Source organism: Peromyscus maniculatus, chromosome 18 (genome assembly GCF_049852395.1).
Source record: "Peromyscus maniculatus bairdii isolate BWxNUB_F1_BW_parent chromosome 18, HU_Pman_BW_mat_3.1, whole genome shotgun sequence".
In the NCBI taxonomy this organism is placed as follows: Eukaryota; Metazoa; Chordata; class Mammalia; order Rodentia; family Cricetidae; genus Peromyscus; species Peromyscus maniculatus.
This window is the reverse complement of record NC_134869.1, coordinates 54,367,653-54,389,606: the sequence shown is the minus strand read 5'-3', so window position 1 is coordinate 54,389,606 and position 21,954 is coordinate 54,367,653. Positions and strand designations below refer to the sequence as shown.

The window sequence follows — 21,954 nt, the reverse complement described above, 5'->3', positions numbered from 1 at the left end:
GTAACAAGCCTGGAAGACAGGCAGATGTAGCATGAATCTTAGAGAGTCTTATTAATAAAATCAAAGCTGAGGCCAGTTATTGGGTTGAATGCTGGAAGGTCAGAGATGCAGAACAAGCCACAGCTAACCTCACCTGGCCGGATCCTCAGCTGGTCTTGTTTCCTCAGAATGGAGGCCTCTGAGTCCTCATCCAGAATGGGTCTCAGCTGAACTGCTGCACAAAAGCCTGAATGCTTAACCAGGCCAAATACTGCTAGTTTCTGGTCCTCATGCCTTATATACCTTTCTGCTATCTGCCATCACTCCCTGGGATTAAAGGCATGAGTCACCATGCTTGGCTGTATCCTTGAACAGATGTATTTCTGCCTCTGGAATGTTAGGATTAAAGGTGTGAGTACCACCATTTTCTAGCCTCTGTATCTAGTGGCTGTCTGTTCTCTGACCCCAGATAAATTTGTTAGGGTGCACAATAGTTTGGGGAATACAATACCACCACAGGCAGAGGAATTATACTACTCAGTAAAATTCAGTGATACATTTACAAACATCCATGAAGGGAACATTGGAAAGCTTTGCAATGACATAAAAAGACCCAACCTTAGAATTATGGGCCTAGAATGACAATACCAAAGGAGTAGAAAATATTTTCAGTTAAGTCATATTAGAAATTTTTCTATGCCTAGGTCAACAGATCCCCTTGCAGCTATAAGAGGTCAAAAAAGTCTAAGTAGACAGAATGAGAAAAGACTTTCCATGACATACTGTAGATAAAACATGAAATATGCAGAATAAAGTACACTGAAAGTTGCAACAGAAAAAGATCAAGTCACTTACAGGGCAGGCCTATTAGAATAACATGGGAATACTCAACAGAAAAATGTAAAGCCAGAAGGACTAAAAAGATTAATTCCAATTCCTGGAAGATGACAACTGTCAACCCAGACTATTATGCCCAGTAAAGCAATCTATTAAAAATAAAGGAGAAATAAAAAACTTTCAAATAAAAGCAAATCAAAGAGATTAATGAGTGGTGAATTAACTCTACATAGATACTGAAAGAAGTACTTTAGTATATAGAAGAATACATATAGCCGAAGGGTCATTGGAACAAAAAAAAAAACAAAAAAAAAACACTGCCAGAATTATTAATCACAAGTGAGCAAAGAAAACATCACAAATCAACAAAATTTTAGGAACTAACACATATTTTCAATAATAATTCTGATTAATAGTCTCAATAGTACAATATAAATATACAAGCTAGCCAATTAGAAACAAATCTAAGCAAAACCCAGAATTCATCAATTTTCTATCATTTAGAAACACACCTTCCATAAAAGATAGTTTTAGATATGGTAAAATGATTGAGAAACGTATTTCAAGGAAATTAATCTTTTTGAATAACAACTAAATGTAACTATTCTAATATATCATATAATATACATCTAACCACTACTAGTCAAAAGAGCTAAATAAGGTCATTTCATACTCATCAAAGGAACAATACACCAAGAGGATACTATGTAAATCTAATGTAGAATCACCAAACACAGGTGCACCCAAATTTATAAAAACTTGCAACAGATATGAAATAACATATAAAAACAAAATAGTAATATTGAGTGACTTAAGTATAGCACTATTATCAATAGACAGTGCAGCCAGACAAAAATTAAATAAACACTAAATAACTGATACCATGTATCAAATGGACCTAAGAGACCTCTCTGGATTTTCCACCCAAACAGATACAGATTCTTCTCAGTATTCTATGAATCTTTCTCTGAAATTGATCACATACCAGGACACAAAAGCAAGTCTCAAGAAACAAAAGGAAACTAAAGTAACATTTTGTATTTCATCTGATCATAATGGAATATTAACAGCTTAATTATTTAGAATTCAAATAAAAATCACGTTGGTTTAGGAAAATGATAGTATTAGCTTCCCTTCTAGAGTCTAGAGTCTACAAACTCTGAAGCCACAAGCAGTTGGCTAGATTTACAGTTCCAGGCATAAATTCACTGTCATTTTATGTGGTTTAAGTCCAATTAAACAGCTCTTGGTTATTCCCCCAATAAAAATACCATTATTGCACCATTGAGCATAGCTTGATGGACTGGTCATTAGGGTTCACAGGCTTTTCATCTAGGTTGGACTATTGAATTGCTTTACTCCCTTGACACTTCAACAATACCTTTTAATAGGATGAGAGATAGTTGTAGATGTAACCAACTGTCTTATTAAAATAAGAAACACAGAACCAATGTAAAAGAGAAAGCCGAGAGGTCAGAGCTCAGAGCTAAAATCTTACCTCCTGCAGTGCTCCTCGCTTCCTGAAAGAAAGCTACTTCCTGTGTGTCTGTCTTTAAATAGTCTTTCTGTTCTGCCTTCTCATTGGTTGTAAACCCAAACACATGACTGCCTCGTCACTGCCGGTAAGTACCACCCTCCAGGTCTTAAAGGCATATGCCTCCAATGCTGGCTGTATCCCTGAACACACAGAGATCTACCTAGCTCTTCTACCAAGTGCTGGGATTAAAGGCGTGATTTCAGTACAAATAAAATACCACCATAGATAGTACTCTGTGTGTGTGTGTGTGTGTGTGTGTGTGTGTGTGTGTGTGTGTGTGTGATAGTATATGTACTTGTTAGTGTGGGTGTTTGGATATATGTATGCAAGTGTTCATGCATGTGTATACATATATGTGTGAAAACCAGAGGCTTAAAATGAATGTCTGTCCTGGATCACACTGAATCATCAATTTATCTAGATTGTCTGGCCAATAAACTTCAAGGATCCAGCTGTCTTCACTTCACAACAATCCTGGTGATGGAGTTATAGGCACATGCATTATGTTCAGCTGCTTATGAAATGAAATTTATTGACTGAGCCATTTTCTTTGCCCATTTTTCTTTGATTTATATATGTCAGTTTCCATTATTGTCTCAATCTTGTCCTCTAAACAGGATTATTGCTCTTGTCCTTCCAGATTTCTGGAGTCTTTGAACACTACTTCTTCCTGTGCCTGAAGTCAAGATGGCAGCCCAATGTATATACTTTTGGTGGCCTATTTTATTAATTAATTATACAGTTTAAAAATACATTGTTTCAACTGACTAAAATATTATTATATTAATTGCCTATTGACTAATATCAGCGCATTGCATTTACAGTAGAGATAAGAATGAGGCTTTGGCTGGGGAGAAGGCTTGGGAATAAATTGTCTGTTGTGCAGACATGAAGACCTAAGTTCAGATCCACATAAAATCATGTAAAAGCTGGGTGATGTCATACATCTGGAATCCAGCTCTGGAGGACAGGGCAGACACAAAGGTAGAAAAATCCAAGTTCAGTGGATATTCAGTCTAGTTACAATGGTGACATTCACAGCTATAGATTGTCTCAAACTAACTCATGGTATAAGGTGACTGAGAAAGATGCTATAAGTCATCCTCTGGCTTCCACATCTATGTGCACAAGCAGGTGTATCCACAAACATACACCCCACACATGCATGCAGACACACATGCACATAACAAACATACAAGAAACAGATCTATAAATGTAAATTCTATGATCTATTCAGATATTATTGAACTTATCTGAGTTAATCAAGACTATAAGAAAGGAACCAAATGTGTCTTTTGTCACACTGTGTCTGTTTTATTAGTTTCTTCTGTGTAGAAAGTCAGTTTTCACGTGCCCTTGAGAGTGCTTTTGATTTTCCAAAGGTTTGATAAGTTCACCAATTATAATTTTTCCCCTCTTTCCATGTTTACTTCACTCTATTTCATTTCTTTTTTTCTGCATCATAACACTTCTGATCTCCATGGAATATTTTTGGAGACACTGCCTGCCCAGCTCTTTGGTTTCCATCCTCATGGGGAAATTTAATTCTGGATTCATTCCAGCCCTATTTACCACTTGAGTCAGTGAAATAGTACAAGAAAAATGTAAGTTCATGAAACATGACATTAAGATATCATCTAAAAATTGTGCTATTGTTTGCTAATGCCAGCGAATCTGAGTCAGTAACTAAACATTGAGGAATTACAGTCAGTGATGCAGAAAAACTTCAAGTTAATGGAAGGTTTGTTTCTATTCATATTTCTGTGTACTTGTAAGCATACTGGAATTTATGTATAGTGTTTACCAAAATAATAAGAAAAATTCTCACTGACTTCTTTTACCTTTTATTTCTAAACTGTGTTTTGAAAATCCTGCTAAAATCAGGAACTTCTTAATGTAAACTATGGATTTAAAGAAACTTAATTATTTAGTTAACAGGCCTTGCTAGAGGTCATTTTTTATCACTTCTCTAGTTTGAATATTAACCAGTTATATAGCTGTTGACCTTTGTATTCAAGAGGGTCTACTATTACATATATATCAATCTTACTCTAACATACTTTCAAAGATTCAAAATGTGTTAACATATAAAAATTCATCGTGTTATTCTAGTATCAATAGAACAATTATAAGACATTTTGGGGTACAGGTATAAATGTTGTAAAGTTAATGTATATGATTATACAATTTAAAAGTCAACTTAATAGTATGTGATGGAATTATTGTTTATAAGCATTCTTTTCTATTCTGTGATAGATTATTGAGTAGTAGATGAGCATGTTCTCACTCTAGTGACCCTATGTCATTTAAATCTATTCTTAATATTTTAATTTTCTAAATCATAAATTTGAAATAAACATTTTTTTTTGCCATTTTCCAGTTTGATCTTCATATTAGCTATGAAGAGTGAGCAGAAGAGAAATTACTCAGAGGTAACAGAGTTCATCCTGTTGGGATTTAGAGCCCCTCCCAAGTTTCAAGTGTTCTTATTCTTAGTGTTCCTGATGATCTACATGGTCACCATGGTAGGGAATGTCAGCATGATAATTGTCATTAAGATGGACTCCAGACTCCAAACACCTATGTATTTCTTCCTTAGAAACTTGTCTTATTTAGATCTCTGCTATTCCACAGTCATTGCTCCCAAAACCTTAGCTAACTTCTTGACAAGTGAAAAGAAAATTTCCTACAATGGTTGTGCAGCCCAATTCTTCTTCTTTGCTTTGTTTGTTACAACTGAAGGCTTCCTTCTTGCTGTCATGGCATTTGATCGATTCTCAGCCATTTGCTCCCCTCTCCATTACCCTGTGCACATGTCCCAAAAGGTATGTGTTCGGTTGGTAACTGGCTCCTACATCTGTGGATGCATCAACTCCATAGTACAAACAGGTTTCACTTTTAGCTTGCGTTTCTGTGGAGAAAATAGGCTGGACCACTTTTTCTGTGATGTCCCAGCTCTGATTAAGATCTCATGTGTTGACACCTTTGTGAATGAGATTGTACTGTTCATTCTCTCTGCTCTCATCATCATCTCCACCACAACCATCATTCTGGTCTCCTATGGGTACATCCTTTCCACTGTCCTGAAGATCCCCTCCACCCATGGCAGGAGTAAGACCTTCTCCACTTGTGGTTCTCATATAGCAGTGGTGAGTTTATTCTATGGAACTGTGTTCTTCATGTATGCCCAGCCTGGATCCATCTCCTCACCAGAGAAAAGCAAGATTGTAGCTGTGTTTTATACACTTATAATACCCATGCTGAACCCTTTAATATATAGTCTAAGAAACAAAGATGTGAAAGATGCTGTGAAAAAAATATTAGGTGGAAAAAATTTTGAGTGATATTTATGAATCTTTTATTTAGTGAACAAAATTTCTTTTCTAAGTTGTATATGACAATAAATATAACTTTATAAGCATTGTAGAGTAACAATTCTAGTACAGATGCATAGAACATTGTTTTTTTGTACTGAATATACGAAAGTAAATAACTTCTCACTTTATAATATAATTTCATTTGAGTTAAGTAGTGAAAATTTATCCTTATATAATTGTTAAAAATTATGCCATATATATTATACTCTTTTTTGTTATAAGTTCTAAGGTATTGTGATAGTAGCTAAATGAAAGCATGATCATAGCATACATTTTGGATGAAAGCTTATTGTGGCCCAAGTAGTCACATCTTTCATGATGATACAAGGATGATACAAGGATGATACAAGAACTATCATCCTTGCAGTTAATAAAAGTATATGTGAAGTATTTCTTCTCACAAATATGTGGCAATACTATTCTGTTAAACTGTATTTTCTCATTCACTCTCTTAATAAAAAGTGTTATATTAATTAAAAATCTATATTGCTATTTTCTATTAATTTAAACATGTCTTATTGTGGGAAGGAGAGCAACTCATAGAACTCTTAAAGCAAAATTAAACTTAAATGACTCAGAAAATTGATGAAACTTAATAGGCTTTGGAAGACCAGGATTCCAAAGATATAAAACAGTAAACTAATGCTGTGGAGATAAGAATATCTTTGGTGGAGCTGGCCACACATTAAGCAGAAAGGTGCACAAAGGTAACTTTCATAAGTTGTCAGTAAGAGTAGTTTGGATTGGAGGGTGATTTAGCTACCTTTATGGCACCTATATTCCTATAAGTACCCTCCAAAAAATTTATTGATCTAACAAGCTAGATGTTGGTGGAAAAACTGGGATAAGTAGATATTTATTTGTGTCTTCATGCTAAAGTCACACAACAAATTGGTACCCAAAGAGGAGCCAACCAATAGACCCAAGCATGTATTATGAGGACCAGTTCTTTGGCTCTTGAGATAGATGACAAGACTTATGATTAAGACTGATTTATCTGAGGAGAAAGTGTTCATTGGGGCAGTCTGGATACATCTATGGTTCCCCATATGTTATAAAATGGTGTTCCTCTTTGTTGTTGTGGCAATTGGATATTCTTTGTGATGGGTGATATGTCATGCAGCAAAGAATGATCCATCCAAGAGTGGAGTATAGTTTTAGTGGAAGTCCCATCCAATCATCCTCTAAGAAGAACATGGTGGCATGCCTCACTGATGAATGGGAAACACTTAATAAGTACAGGAATAGTACCGAATGGGTGTGGACTACTGAGTCTATTGTAGTTAGTGAAAGCATGTAAGGAATGGGAATGTAATCAAACTCTGGCAATTGTTTCATGGGCTTTACCATACACATTAAGACATGGACTTGAGGCGGAGGTGCCTATCATGAAAAACTTAGCTATGTAAGAGAGGAATTACAGTAGGAAAAATGGATGAGGATGAATTAGCCTGAAATTTGTAAGAGAATGTAATAAGAAAGAAAGATGAAAAGGGAGTATTTGTTTGTCATTTATTATAGCTATCATAATGCAAGGGCAAGATTGTATAAATTAGAAATGTGTTAAACATTCCTTCCTGAGGTCTAAAGACTTGAAACTCATGGGAAGTACTGGAGAGTGAGGAGAAAAAGCTGATGTGATAGAGCATACCGTTTAGGTCTAATAATGATAGAAAACGTGATAATCATGGAGTATCTGAACTGCTTTAAATATGGAAGAAATAAGCCAAGAATAAAAGGGCCTTCTAAAGTCTGTATTCTGAGGTTGGGGGACACAGGACTGAAAGGGACTCTGAGTGTTAGAAGCAGAGTAACAGAGTAATATGTCTACCCTTCCTTCCTTGAGACAGGTTCCATAACCTGAAGCAGAGAAAGGGAACTCATTCCCTGACAGACTGTCTATAGGAGTCAATGAGCATTTAGTTATTTCTCTATGAGGTCATGAATATAAGAAATTGGAGGACAATAGAAGAAGAACAAGTATACTGAGGTACCTTAATAAGTATGCTATAGCGTTTGATGCTCAGTTCACAGAGGAGTTTTAATAAAGTAGTTGATATAGAAGAGACCTTGGGACTGGTATTGAGTGTTAGTAGATTTGCTGAACTCAATAGGTGGGCATGATCTTTATGAAGTAGAAGAGTTTCTAAAGATCATGGGGCAAAACAGATAACAACAGTGCTCATCTAGACCTCTTGAAGGTAAATATGGAAAGATTCTCATTTAGCAAGATCTCCTAGGGAAAATACAGGCAGAGAGCAAAGTCATTGAATTTATGAATAAAGCCCAGCAACTGTTCACATAAGAAACAAAGAGCATAATAGTACAGCCTACAAAGATTAGACAATTATCCCTCCCCAAAGAGTACACTGTACATATCTCCCAAGGTAAAAACAAAAACAAAAACATATTGGTGGCTGAAAATGTTCACCTAACCTGGAGCACCTTCAGCAGCTGTGTGTGGCCAATGGAGAGGTGAGACTGTAGACCTGCTCCTCTCTGAATTTTAGGTTTCCTGAGTATTGCAAGCTGGCCCAGCAAAGACCACTAGGAATAAAGAGATGTGCAGTGATCCTACAGCAATAGTCAGATCCCAGGATGAGGACAGTATAGTGGTCACAGAAAACGACTGTGGATTAGGGAGTGCCTGATGTGGTAGTATACCCCATGGATGCAGATGACCCCAACATTCATCTTTTGAGTAATGTTTCACTCAAGTCATCTTTCATGATGTACCGAATCATGCTAATATTTTATCTTATTATTTTATTACCTACTGAATATCCAAACCAATCAGATGTTGCAAGGGAAGATGAAGAATTTTTTAAGGATACTGTTTATTCTCTTTTAAATTTTATTTTCATTATATGTTATCCTTTGAATGTCATATGAATTTGGAAGCTCCTGGAAGGACATAAAATAATTGAAGAGTTTTGACAGAGGCACCATACGTATGTGGGGGGAAAAGAGCACTCCAAGGAGCCATAACATTGTAAGATGAAAACCTCAGTGCTATGGTGAGCTACCTCCCTATGAATTGTGATTAGGGAGACCTCCCAAACCTTAAGGCTATTGTCACTGCTGTTGACTCCATGCCAGAACAATAGAGTAAGTCAATATTGTTGAGGATACTACAAGCTTTGGCTGCAAGGCATGCAGAAATCAAACTGATGGATGTGGGTGGTATCTGCTAGCTGACTTCCTTAGTTCCAAAATGTACTTTGTTCATTGTTGTGGATTAATTATCACTCACAGTCCTGATCAGGTATGAACCCTGCATACTACACTGCCAACATGTCAGGCAAGAGAGATCAGTGGTACATTATTGGCAAATTATTATGGAATCAGCAAACTGCTTTATGATTAGACTCAAAGCCTTCTTCACAGATGATACTGTAAGACAGGACAAAAATCTGTGAATGCCACAGTGACAAGAACACAGCTACTGTTTTTTTTAAATAGGTATGGTGTGCTTGTCAAACTACCATGTAAACATTTGCCTTTGTGCATATAGATGCCTGTTATTTTTAGCCTTGATAAAGTACTTAGTCAGTGCAAGGTGGTTACAGCAAAGACTCCTAACTGTATAAGTTCTAGGAAATAAGTGACTCTGTGACAGTGGCCTAATGTTCAAGCATTAATGGAATAAACTAACCTCAATTTCTTTATTACATCCCCTGGTTCAGGGACCATCATGCCTGAGGAGTTTTCAGAAAAGAATGTAGGAGCTAGAGGGAGAAGTGGACATTTCCTTTGAATTGAAACATTTCCTCATGGAGCGAGGAAGGAGGCTCATAAAAGGAAGCTAAACAAAACTTCCAGTGCTCTAAAATTTCAGAGAATTTATTATGTTCATCAAGTGCAGAAAATGACAAAATTCAAAAGGCCCCTCCCTGAGGTTATAAAACTAGTGAGGTTTGCTGGCAAGGAGAGAGTCTCTGTTGGGGGTTACTGGCAAGGAGGTTCAGACATAAAGGTTTCATGACTTATCACTATGATAGGTGACTTTTTAGTAATGCCTTTGAGTCACCCATCATGCTGTAATTAATGCCAGTGGACACACTGGTCACCCAAGCCAGACTCAGGGGGAAACTTTTCATTGGTCTCTCCCCAGTACCATATCTGGCATGAACAGACATTTGTTCATATCTTCCCAGGAGAGGATGGTTAACAAACAATAAATGCTCCTATATAAACACCACATGTGTACCGTACAGTCTTGGCTATCATTTTTTCTAAAGGAGGAAATTGTAGCACTAGATGCTGAAGAAACTTGTTTAACCCAAACACCTGAATGGTTCTAAAAATGTACTAGCCAATACATAGCCCAGTGCATGTAGAACAGTTAAAAATGTAATCACACAGACTAGAGACAATCATTGTTGAATTCTGTTATCGATATGTAGCCAGCCCTGGGACATAACATATTTGATCTTCCTGTCATTATTGTTATAAATGTTCTGCTTCTATTTTCATTTAACATTTTAACCAATTTTGGTTATAAAACAGTGTAATGTTTTTTTAAACTTATCATACATTACAGTTATTCCTGTCATCCTTTCATGTTTATTTTTCAATTGTCAACTTGGTAGTGTCTGCAGGTAAGAGAGTCTCTATGCCCTCCTTGTACATATTCCATTGGCCTGTGGACATGCCTTTGTGTGATTCTCTTAACTGGGTTAATTTAAATGGGTGGACCCATGCTATAAGGGGTGACACCATTTCATGGCCTCGGTCCTGGACTGGAAAGCAGAGAGAGGTCCTAGGATGAGGATTCATTGCTCTCTGATTTTTGACTATGATAGAAATATAACCAGCTCCTTCAAGTTGTTGTCATGGTGTTTTACCAAAAATGATGGACTGTAACCTGGAAATATGGGCTCAAATAAACCTTTTCTCTCCTAAGCTGATTTTTTTCAGATATTTTATCATAAGTACCAGAAAAGAAATTAAGACACAGACCTAATTTGGACTCTGTGTGTGTGTGTGTGTGTGTGTGTGTGTGTGTGTGTGTGTGTGTGTGTGTGTGTGTGTATGTGTGTGTGTGTGTGTGTGTGTTTGTATGTGTGTGTGTGTGTGTATGATTTCTGTAGGATAATTTTTTTTTTTTTTTTTTTGGTTTTTCGAGACAGGGTTTCTCTGTGTAGCTTTGCGCCTTTCCTGGAGCTCACTTGGTAGCCCAGGCTGGCCTCGAACTCACAGAGATCCGCCTGCCTCTGCCTCCCGAGTGCTGGGATTAAAGGCGTGCGCCACCAACGCCCGGCTAAGGATAATTTTTATGCTATATTAATATACAGGAGCTCTTGCATTTTTGTTCTTTCTTTTTCTTGGAAAAAATTTCACTAAAATGCAGTCATTTAATCTGTAGTATAAAATCTGAGTGCAAGAAAAAGAAAAATTGATTATTCATGTTTTATCTCATTGCACCTAACTAAAATGTTAACTAATTAAAATGTTAATTTTGAATTTTCTGTTAAAATGGTTTATGTATGGTGCTTTCAAATATTAATTTTGGAAACTGAGGCAGAAAAATATCCTTTTTCCAGGATGTATGAGAGAGATCTGTTCTATAAAATTATTGTTAGAGATAATGAACAGTTAAAATTCTTTATTGAAAATAGAATTGATTTTAAAAATATTCACACACAGAGTCTAAACTAGGTCTGTGCCTTAATTTCTTTTGTGGTGGTTATGATAAAATACTCTGAAAAAATCAGCTTAGGAATCATGAAAGTTTTGTTCAACATACTTGGTCACCCACTAAAAGCCCAAGTGCCTCTATTCAGTAAACCCTTATTAACTCCATAACCTGGGTCCCATTTCTGCCGTCCTGAAGCTCTACCCTCTTTCTTTGCAGCTACTACAGTAATCCTATAATAAAACATATTTCTGCAACTTGCCTTTCTGTGGCTGGTGATTTTCATTCTTCAGATTCACTTGATGAATAATTTCCATTGAGCCACTGACTCAATGGGAATCTGTGTCACCACACACTTCCTGGGTTAAGCTCACCTGAGGCAAAAGAGGAAGCCTTTGCTGTTCAAATGATCCCAGATTTTCACTATTTCAACACCACACACAGGACAGACAGAACGAAAATATGAAAGATTTCAGTCAAGTCTGAACCAGTTTTCATTCCATCTGTGGAATTTCATTCCATCTGTTGCTTATACTTGGCCATAAAACATTCTATGGGCACAAATTTCTTGATATCTGCCACTTACCCAATGCCCAACATGGGATCCTATCAGAGTAATTGCAATCTTATACTGGTGATTGGGGCATCCGAGATCAAACCATTAGATGTTTAATTAGACTGTTTTCAGGAATGAGAAAGTGTACCAGGCTTTCTTTTGGGCCACCAACCAGCTAACAAACCATGATACAGAGACTTACTATTAGTTTTGAATGCTCGGCCTAGCTTAGGCTTGTTTCTGGTTAGTTCTTTTAATTTAAAGTGACCTGTTTCTCCTTATCTACCTTTTGACTCAGGGCTTTTTAACCTTTCTTCCTTCTGCATATCTTACTTTCATTGTTTCTTCTGTCTGGCTGACAGCTGCATGGCTTCTGGCCCTGGGCATGTCCCTCTGTTTCTCCCTTATTCTCTCTTCCTTCTCTCCCCCAAGCCTAGATTTCCCCTTCTATCTATTCTCCCTGCCTGCCAACCCCACCTATCCCTTTGCCACCTAACTATTGGCCATTAGGCTTTTTATTAGACCAATCAGGTGCCTTGGACAGGCAAGGTAAAACAGAAGCAACTCATCTTTACATAATTAATCACACATCCTTACATTGTTAAACAAATGCAGCACAAACAAAACTAACACACCTTTACACAGTTAAAGTCATATTCTGCAGTGTAACTAAACACAACACCTCTTTGCCTAGTTAAACTAATATTCCACAACAATGAGGAAATTATCAGAACTGAAATTAAGTCACATGAGGTGTGGTGGCATTTTCATGTAATCTGAACACTTTGGAAATGAGAGCAGGAGGATCATAAGTCTCAGGCAGTCTGGGATTCAGTGAAGGCTCTGTCTGAAAGTCTACAACAATCAATAGTCACTTGCACTACTGCTTATCAAAATAATGAAAGCCAAGACTATGGAGAAATGGTTCTTAAGCATGGTCACCTGATACTAGGTATTTTTCCAGACTTTGAATGTAAAAAGAAATAAATTTAAATCTTCCAAGCTTTATTTCCTACTTCTACTTTGTGTTATTTCACAAATGCTGAATTTCATAAAGTAATTTCTGTGGGTGTATGCTCATTTTGTTTTTTGAATTTTTTGTTTTATTGTATTATTTATTGTATGAGATATAATTGCATACTTTTTCACATGCTCTTTCTTATTACAGTCACCAGTGCATTGTCATGATTTTCTCTCAAATTGTTATTGGTATGATACTTGGATTATTGTTTAAATTTTATTGGTATAACTTATGAACCTTTATATTTTTAACTTTTTATATAATTTTAATGATTTGCTTATTTAAATCCAAGCCCTATACTTTTGGAAAACACAGAAGTTTTTTCTCTCTGAAATAGGAATATTATATCCCATTTATTATATTTGCAATATTCTATTTGGGAACTTTTGCTACAACTATTATATTAATCCTCTTACTATTTTTGTATTGCTTTTGTTAAATGATCCTCACATTTACCTCTGTGAGACATATAAACTTGAATATAGTATTACTTGTATTTACATATGGGGATATATTTACTCCATTTTATGTAATGCCTCCATTCATAGCCTCATTGTTTTCACACACATGTTATCTAAAGCAGTTAGAATCACAAAAGATAGATTACAGAAATAATTTAGAAAACTCAAAAGAAAAAGGAAAGACTACTACATTTGCCCACAATATACTATATTGCATATCATAATCCTGTTATTATTTGATTATCAATTTGATAAAAGTTAATGAAGGGATAGGAAGATTGGGAAGAAGAAAATATATTGGGTGGTTTAGCAAAAATTGAGGATACATGAAGAATCTTTATGGAAATATACTAGCTTATAAACTAATTAAAAACACAATATATAACAAAGGGTTTTTAACATAAGTTTCCTGCATGAATTGACAATGTTGCTGCAGAGGACATACGTCATTAAATGACAAACTCCAGCCAGGCACAGTACACTTCCCCATGAGTTATTGGTCAAGCAGACCCCAGAGGCACCACAAACAGCACATATTCCTGCAATTTCTCTTGTTTGCTCATCATAACTTATGGTAAGATGCTTTTGCTGAAGACACTACTCACTTTGCCTATAAGACATAGAGAAGTCAACTTCAACTGTAGAGGGCATTTTCTCCATTCTGGCTAGCTTACACAGTTCTAAAAGTTGTTATTCAGCCCACTGAGAGAGAAAAGAAACCAACAGTGTCTCTAAGTGCTGACCTTTACATGATGTAACACTGACCTACAGGGGAAGATGTGCCCATTGGTGCAAGAGTGGCATAATTGATAGGAGGTAACCAATCATTTTCTGATTTGGTATGAAGTCTTCTCCACATGAGGAATTTAATGTCTTATACTGTAAATTTGGTCAAAATCCCATGACTAGGGAGATCACAGGCCCTAAAGAGGAAGTTACTGCTGTTGGTTTGCTAAATGGTCATGGGGTCCAACTGCTTTCTAAATTTAGTCATGTTTATTCCTAAAGATTTCTGTTGCTTCTATTTGTCAGAGAAACTTCTTTTGGCAATAGTTAATGCAGCCTCATACTGGTCAAAGCTCCATGTACAAGGAAATGAGCATCGATCTGTGGATGAATCATCCATAGCAAGCCCTTCTCCCACATCCTAGTTCAGGAAACCTTGCAGAAGACAGAGAAGAAAGAATGAAAGAGATGTGGTGGAATCTACAAAATTCTGACTTGTTGACATGGCTAATACATATGTCAATTTGTAGGCGCTATGGTTACCTGTACCAGATTTACACAAGATCAAGCAATCAACATTCCTGCATGACCAGGGACTGGGTACCTGATGCTTTGGTGGACCAGTTATTAAAAACTGATGACTACCAAAGAAAAGAGAGTCACTCTTTTTTGGGAACATGGCAGCTAATAGGTTGCCCATGTCCCAGTTGATGGCAACATCCATATGAAGATGGGCAGCAGTAATAGGACTCAAGGTTATTAATAACCAACAAAACAGATGTTTTCTAGACATCACACACATTTTTAATTCTAGCACCTAGGAGGCAGAGGCAGGCAGACTTCTGTGAGTTCAAGGCCAACCTGGTGTACATAGGATTTCAGTCCAGTTAGAAGTACATAGTAAGACCCTGTCTTAAGAAAAAAAAAAGGTAGAAGGAAGGCATGAAGATGGGAGGAGATGGTGTGTTGGGGACAAGAACAAGTTAGAGGATGGTGGTGGGGATTGATATGACCAAAATACATTGTACAAATGTAGGCAACTCTCAAAAATAAGTTAAAATATTGGTTATAATGCAAAGAGTATATGTAATTTGTAGTCATCACCATAATGTATTGTTTTATATGTGTAGGTTAACATATATAAAATTTTACATATATAAAATTACATGTTAATACTGTGGTTTAAATTGTGTTTTTTTATGTTGATTTAAGTGTTGTTTGCATATTACTACTAGGATAATGTGATGGTTTGAATAAAAATGGCCCCTATAGGCTCAAATATTTGAATACTTGGTCCAAGTAGGGAGTGGGCACTACTTGAGAGGGATTAGAAAGAACAGCCTTGTTGAAGTAGGTATAGACTTGTTATAGGAGTGTGCCACTGGGTGTGGGATTTGAGGTTACTGAAGCCTAAGCTAGTCCCAGTGGCATTCTCTTCCTGTTGCCTGCAGATGCAGATGTAAGACCCTCAGGTACTTTTCAGTACTATATCTACCAGTGTGTTGCCATGATGATAATGGACTAAACCTGTGAAAGTGTAATCAGGCCCCAGTAATGCTTTCTTTTGTGAGAGTTGGCATTGGTCGTGATGTGTCGTCATAGCCATATAATACTGACTAAGATGGAAAATCTTCTTTTTTATTCTTTTGAGGGGAGGTAGAAAGGGTTTATTTAACACTACAGCCTATGGGTACATTGCCTAGAAAAATCAAGGTAAGGAGATCCTCTCACGCCTATGAGAGGTCAAAATAGTCTAAATAGACAGAATGAGAAAAGTAACTCTGTATGGCATTTTACAGTTAAAACATGAAAAACGTAGAATAAAGTACACTGAAAGTTGCAACAGAAAAAGATCAAGTCACTTACAGGGCAGGCCTATTAGAATAACATGGGAATACTCAACAGAAAAATATAAAGACAGAAGGACTAAAAAGATTAATTCCAATTCCTGGAAGATGACAACTGTCAACCCACACTATTATGCCCAGTAAAACAACCCATTAAAAATAAAGGAGAAATAAAAAACTTTCAAATAAAAGCAAATCAAAGTAATTAATGAATGGTAAGTGAACTCCACATAGACACTGAAAGAAGTACTTTAGTGTATAAAAGAATACATATAACCAAAGGGTCATTGGAACAAAAAAAAATTGCCAGAATTATTAATCAAAAGAAAGCAAAGAAAACATCACAAATTAAAAAATTTTTAGAAATTAACACACATTTTCAATAATAATTCTGATTAATAGTCTCAATAGCATAATTAAATATACAAGCTAGTCAATTAGAAATGAAACCAAGCAAAAATCAGGATCCATCAATTTTCTATCATCAAGAAATACACCTTACCATAAGAGATAGTTTTAGATATGGTAGAATGATTAAGAAATAAATTCCAAGGAAATTAATCTTTTTGAAAAATAACTAAGTATAACTGTTATACTATACCATATAATATACATCCAACCAAAACTAGTCAAAAGAGCTAAATAAGGTCATTTCATATTCATCAAAGGAACAATACACCAAGAGGATACTATAAATGTAACATAGAATCACCAAACACAGGTACATCAAAGTTCATAACAACTTGTAACAGAATGAAACAACATATTAAACACAAAATAGTAATATTGAGTGACTTAAGTACAGCACTATTATCAATAGACAGTGCAGCCAGACAAAAATTAAATAAACACTGAAAAACTGATACCGTGTATCAAATGGATCTAACAGACATCTCTGGAACTTTCCACCCAAACAGATACAGATTCTTCTCAGTATTCTATGATTCTTTCTCTGAAATTGATCACATACCAGGACACAAGGCACGTCTCCAAAAACAAAAGAAAACTGAAATAATGTTCTGTATTTCATTTGATCACAATGGAATATTAACAGCTGTTAAGCATAATTATTTAGAATTCAAATAGAAATCACGTTGGTTTAGGAAAATGATAGTATTAGCTTCCCTTCTAGAGTCTAGAATCTACAAACTCTGAAGCCACAAGTAATTGGCTAGGTTTACAGTTCCAGGCATAAATTCACTGCCATTTTATAGGGTTTAAGTCCGATTAGACAGCTCTTGCTTATTCCCCAAATAAAAATGCCATTATTGCACCATTGAGCATAGCTTGATGGACTGGTCATTAGGGTTCACAAGCTTTTCAGCTGGGTTGGACTATTGAATGGCTTTACTCCCTTGACACTTTAACAATACCTTTTAATAGGATGACAGATTGAACTGTGTGTGTGTGTGTGTGTGTGTGTGTGTGTGTGTGTGTGTGTGTGAGAGAGAGAGAGAGAGAGAGAGAGAGAGAGAGAGAGAGAGAGAGAGAGAGAGAGAGAGAGAGAGAATGTACTTGTTAGTGTGGGTGGTTGCATATATGCATGTGGTGATATATTGTGTACCCCAATGATTGTGTACCCTAATTAACTTATCTGGGGATCAGAGGACAGAGCCAGCCACTAGATTAGACATAGAGGCCAGACAGTGGTGGCGCACAGCTTTAATCCTATCACTGGGGAGGCAGAGATCCATCTGGATCTCTGTGAGTTTAAGGCCACACTGGTAACAGCCAGGCATGCTGGGGCACTCCTTAAATCCTAGCACTTGAGATCTCATGCCTTTGCTTGGAAATCAGATATGCCTTTAATCCCAGGAAGTGACATGGCTGGGTGGAGAACAGTATATAAGGCGTGAGGAGACAGGAATTAAGCAGTAGTTCAACAGAGACCCTCAAGGGTGAGGACTCAGAGGCTTTCATTCTGAGGATTCGTGGAAACAGGATCAGCTGAAGAGTTGCTGTGGCTTGTTCTGTTTCTCTGGTCTTTCAGCTTTCACCCCAATATCTCTCTCTAGTTTTTTTTTTTAATTAATAAGACCGTTTAGCAATTTGTGTTACATATGTATGCAAGTGTATACATATATGTGTAAAGACCAGAGGCTGAAAATGAATGTCTGTCCTGGATCACACTGGATGGATCTCTCGGTGAACCTGAAACTCATTAATTTATCTAGATTGTCTAGTCAATAAACTTCAGGGATCCAGCTGTCTTCACCTCACAACACTCCCAGTGCTAGAGTTATAGGCACATGCATTATGTTCAGCTGCTTATGAAAGGAAACTTACTGACTGAGCCATTTTCTCTGCCAATTTTTCTTTCATTTATATATGTCAGTTTCCATTATTGTCTAAATTTTGTCCTTCCAGGTTTCTGGAGTCTTTGAAAACTACTTCTTCCTGTGCCTGAAGTCAAGATGGCAGCCCATGTACATACTTTCGGTGGCCTAGTTTGTTAATTAATTATCCAGTTTTAAAAATACACGGTTTCAACTGACAAATTATTTTTATATTAATAGCTTCTTGAATAATATCAGCATGTTGTATTTACAGTAGAGATAAGAAATGAGTCTTTGGCGGGAGAGATGGTTTGGGAATAAGTTGTTGTGCAAACATGAAGACTTGAGTTCAGACCCACAGAATCTATACAAAAAACTGTGTGGGATGTCATACATCTGGAACCTCAGCTCTGGAGGACAGGGCAGGCACAAAAGTCGAAAAATCCAAGTCCAATGGATATTTAGTCTAGCTACAATGGTGACATTCACAATTATAAATCATCTCAAACTAACTCATGGTATAAAGTGACTGAGAAAGATGCTATAAGTCATCCTCTGGCTTCCATGTCTATGTGCATAAGCAGGTGTATCCACAAATATACCATACATGCATGCAGACACACATGCACATAACAAACATACAAGAAACAGATCTCTAAATATAAATTCCATGATCTATTCAGATATTGTTGAACTTCTCTGTGTTAATCAAGACTATGAGAAAGGAACCAAATGTGTCTTTTGTCACATTGTGTCTGTTTTATTAGTTTCTTCTGTATAGAAAGTCGGTTATGTCCTCCAGAGAGCACTTTTGATTTTCCAAAGGTGTGATGAGTTCACCAATTAATAATTTCTCCCTTATTTCCTTGTTTACTTCATTCTATTTCTTTTCATATTTTTCTTTTTTCTGCATCATGACACAAAGTATCTTACTGACGATAGAGACTTCTGATCTCCATGGAATATTTTTGGAGACACTGCCTGCCAAGCTCTTTGGTTTCATCCTCATGGGGAAAATTCATTCTGGATTCATTCCAGGCCTATTTGCTACTTGAATCAGTGAAATAGTACAAGAAAAATGTAAGTTCATTGAACATGACATTAGGATATCATCTAAAAATTTTGCTATTGTTTGCTAATGCCAGCGAGTCTGAGTCAGGAACTGAACATTGAGGAATTACAGTCAGTGATGCGGAAAAACTTCAGATTAATGGAAGGTTTGTTTCTATCCATGTTTTGGTGTATTCTTAACCATACTTGAATTTATATATAGTGTTTACACAAATAACAAGAAAAATTCTCATATCTCAATTTTTGATCTGCACACTGACTTCTTTCAGCATTTATTTCTAAACCTTGTTTTGAAAATTCTGCTAAAAATCAGAAACTTGTTAATGTAAACTGTGGATTTAAAGGAAATTCTAGAGGTCATTTTTATCACTTCTCTAGTTTGAATATTAACCACTATATAGCTGTTAACCTTTGTATTCAAGAGGGTCTACTATTACATATACACCAACCTGTCTCTAACATAGTTTCAAAGGTTTAAAATGTGTTAATATTTGAAAATTCATACTGTCATTCCAGTACCAACAGAGCAATTATGAGACTTTTTTTTTGGGTACAAGTATACATGATGTAAAGTTAATGTATATGATTATACAGTTTAAAAGTCAACTTCCTAGTATATGATGGAATTATTGTTTATAAGCATTCTTTTCTATTCTGTGATAGATTATTGAGTAGTAGATGAGCATGTTTCTCACTCTAGTGACCCTAAGTCACTTAAATCTATTCTTAATATTTTAATTTTCTAAATCATAAATTTGAAATAAACATTTTTTTTTGCCATTTTCCAGTTTGATCTTCATATTAGCTATGAAGAGTGAGCAGAAGAGAAATTACTCAGAGGTAACAGAGTTCATCCTGTTGGGATTTAGAGCCCCTCCCAAGTTTCAAGTGTTCTTATTCTTAGTGTTCCTGATGATCTACATGGTCACCGTGGTAGGGAATGTAAGCATGATAATTGTCATTAAGATGGACTCCAGACTCCAAACACCTATGTATTTCTTCCTTAGAAACTTGTCTTATTTAGATCTCTGCTATTCCACAGTCATTGCTCCCAAAATCTTAGCCAACTTCTTGACAAGTGAAAAGAAAATTTCCTACAATGGTTGTGCAGCCCAATTTTTCTTCTTTGCTTTGTTTGTTACAACTGAATGCTTCCTTCTTGCTGTCATGGCATTTGATCGATTCTCAGCCATTTGCTCCCCTCTCCATTACCCTGTGCACATGTCCCAAAAGGTATGTGTTCGGTTGGTAACTGGCTCCTACATCTGTGGATGCATCAACTCCATAGTACAAACAGGTTTCACTTTTAGCTTGCATTTCTGTGGAGAAAACAGGCTGGACCACTTTTTCTGTGATGTCCCAGCTCTGATTAAGATCTCATGTGTTGACACCTTTGTGAATGAGATTGTACTGTTCATTCTCTCTGCTCTCATCACCATCTCCACCACAACAATAATTCTGGTCTCCTATGGGTACATCCTTTCCACTGTCCTGAAGATCCCCTCCACCCATGGAAGGAGTAAGACCTTCTCCACTTGTGGTTCTCATATAGCAGTGGTGAGTTTATTCTATGGAACTGTGTTCTTCACATATGCCCAGCCTGGATCCATCTCCTCACCAGAGAAAAGCAAAATTGTATCTGTATTCTACACACTTATAATACCCATGCTGAACCCTTTAATATATAGTCTAAGAAACAAAGATGTGAAAGATGCTGTAAAAAATATATTAGGTGGGAAATGTTCTCAGTAATATTAATGAAACTTTAGTTTTGTATGATAACGAATACAATTTTGTAAGATTTATAGAGTTTTTAATATTATAATAGTTCTAGTACAAATGCATAGAACATTATTTTGTTTGTACTGAAAGTATATAACTTCTCACTTTACAATTTCATTTGATTATTTATCTGTATGTGATTGTTAAAAATTATACCATGTTTATTACACTCTTTTTTTGTTATAAGTTCTAAGGTATTGTGATAGTGGCTAAATGAAAGCATGATCATAGCATACATTTTGGATGAAAGCTTATTGTGGCCCAAGTAGTCACATCTACATTTTAGGAACTATCATCCTTGAATTTAAAAAAAGTATATATGAAGCATTTCTTCTCACAAATATGTGGCAATAATATTCTTTTAAATTCTGTTTTTCCAGTCTCCCTCTTTTTTTTTTTTTTCGAGACAGGGTTTCTCTGTGTAGCTTTGCGCCTTTCCTGGAACTCACTTGGTAGCCCAGGCTGGCCTCGAACTCACAGAGATCCGCCTGGCTCTGCCTCCCAAGTGCTGGGATTAAAGGCGTGCGCCACCACCGCCCGGCCCAGTCTCCCTCTTAATATGAAGTGTTATATTAAACAAAATATTGTCTATCTATTTTCTATTAATTTAAACATGTCTTACTGTGGGAAGGAGAGAAGCTCATAGGAGTCTGCAATCTAAATTAAACTTAAACGACTCAGAAAGTTCATGGAACTTAATAGCCTTTGGAAATTCAGTATTCCAAGGATAAAAAACATCAAACAACTGTTGTTTAGTCTTATTAAGCAGAAATCTGCATAGAAGTAACTTTTATGAGTTGTCAGTAAGAGTAGGGTGCATTTGGGGGGTGATTCAACTACCTTTGT

At 36.3% G+C, this 21,954-nt stretch overlaps 2 protein-coding genes across 2 annotated transcripts; both read left to right on the top strand.

The window, feature by feature from the left end:
* The first annotated feature begins 4,752 nt into the window (after positions 1-4,752).
* Positions 4,753-5,697, top strand: LOC102924614 (olfactory receptor 9S13-like). The gene has a single exon (XM_006996615.3). It carries the CDS (start codon positions 4,753-4,755, stop codon positions 5,695-5,697), a length of 945 nt encoding a protein of 314 aa, XP_006996677.3.
* A 14,436-nt stretch (positions 5,698-20,133) lies between these two features.
* On the top strand, positions 20,134-21,078 carry LOC102918453 (olfactory receptor 9S13-like). Its single transcript, XM_006996598.2, has one exon. It carries the CDS (start codon positions 20,134-20,136, stop codon positions 21,076-21,078), a length of 945 nt encoding a protein of 314 aa, XP_006996660.2.
* Positions 21,079-21,954: the final 876 nt, after the last annotated feature.

Excerpts from the sequence above, each read along its gene's own strand:
- LOC102924614 (XM_006996615.3), top strand. The coding sequence starts at position 4,753 with ATGAAGAGTGAGCAGAAGAGAAATTACTCAGAGGTAACAGAGTTCATC.
- LOC102918453 (XM_006996598.2), top strand. The coding sequence starts at position 20,134 with ATGAAGAGTGAGCAGAAGAGAAATTACTCAGAGGTAACAGAGTTCATC.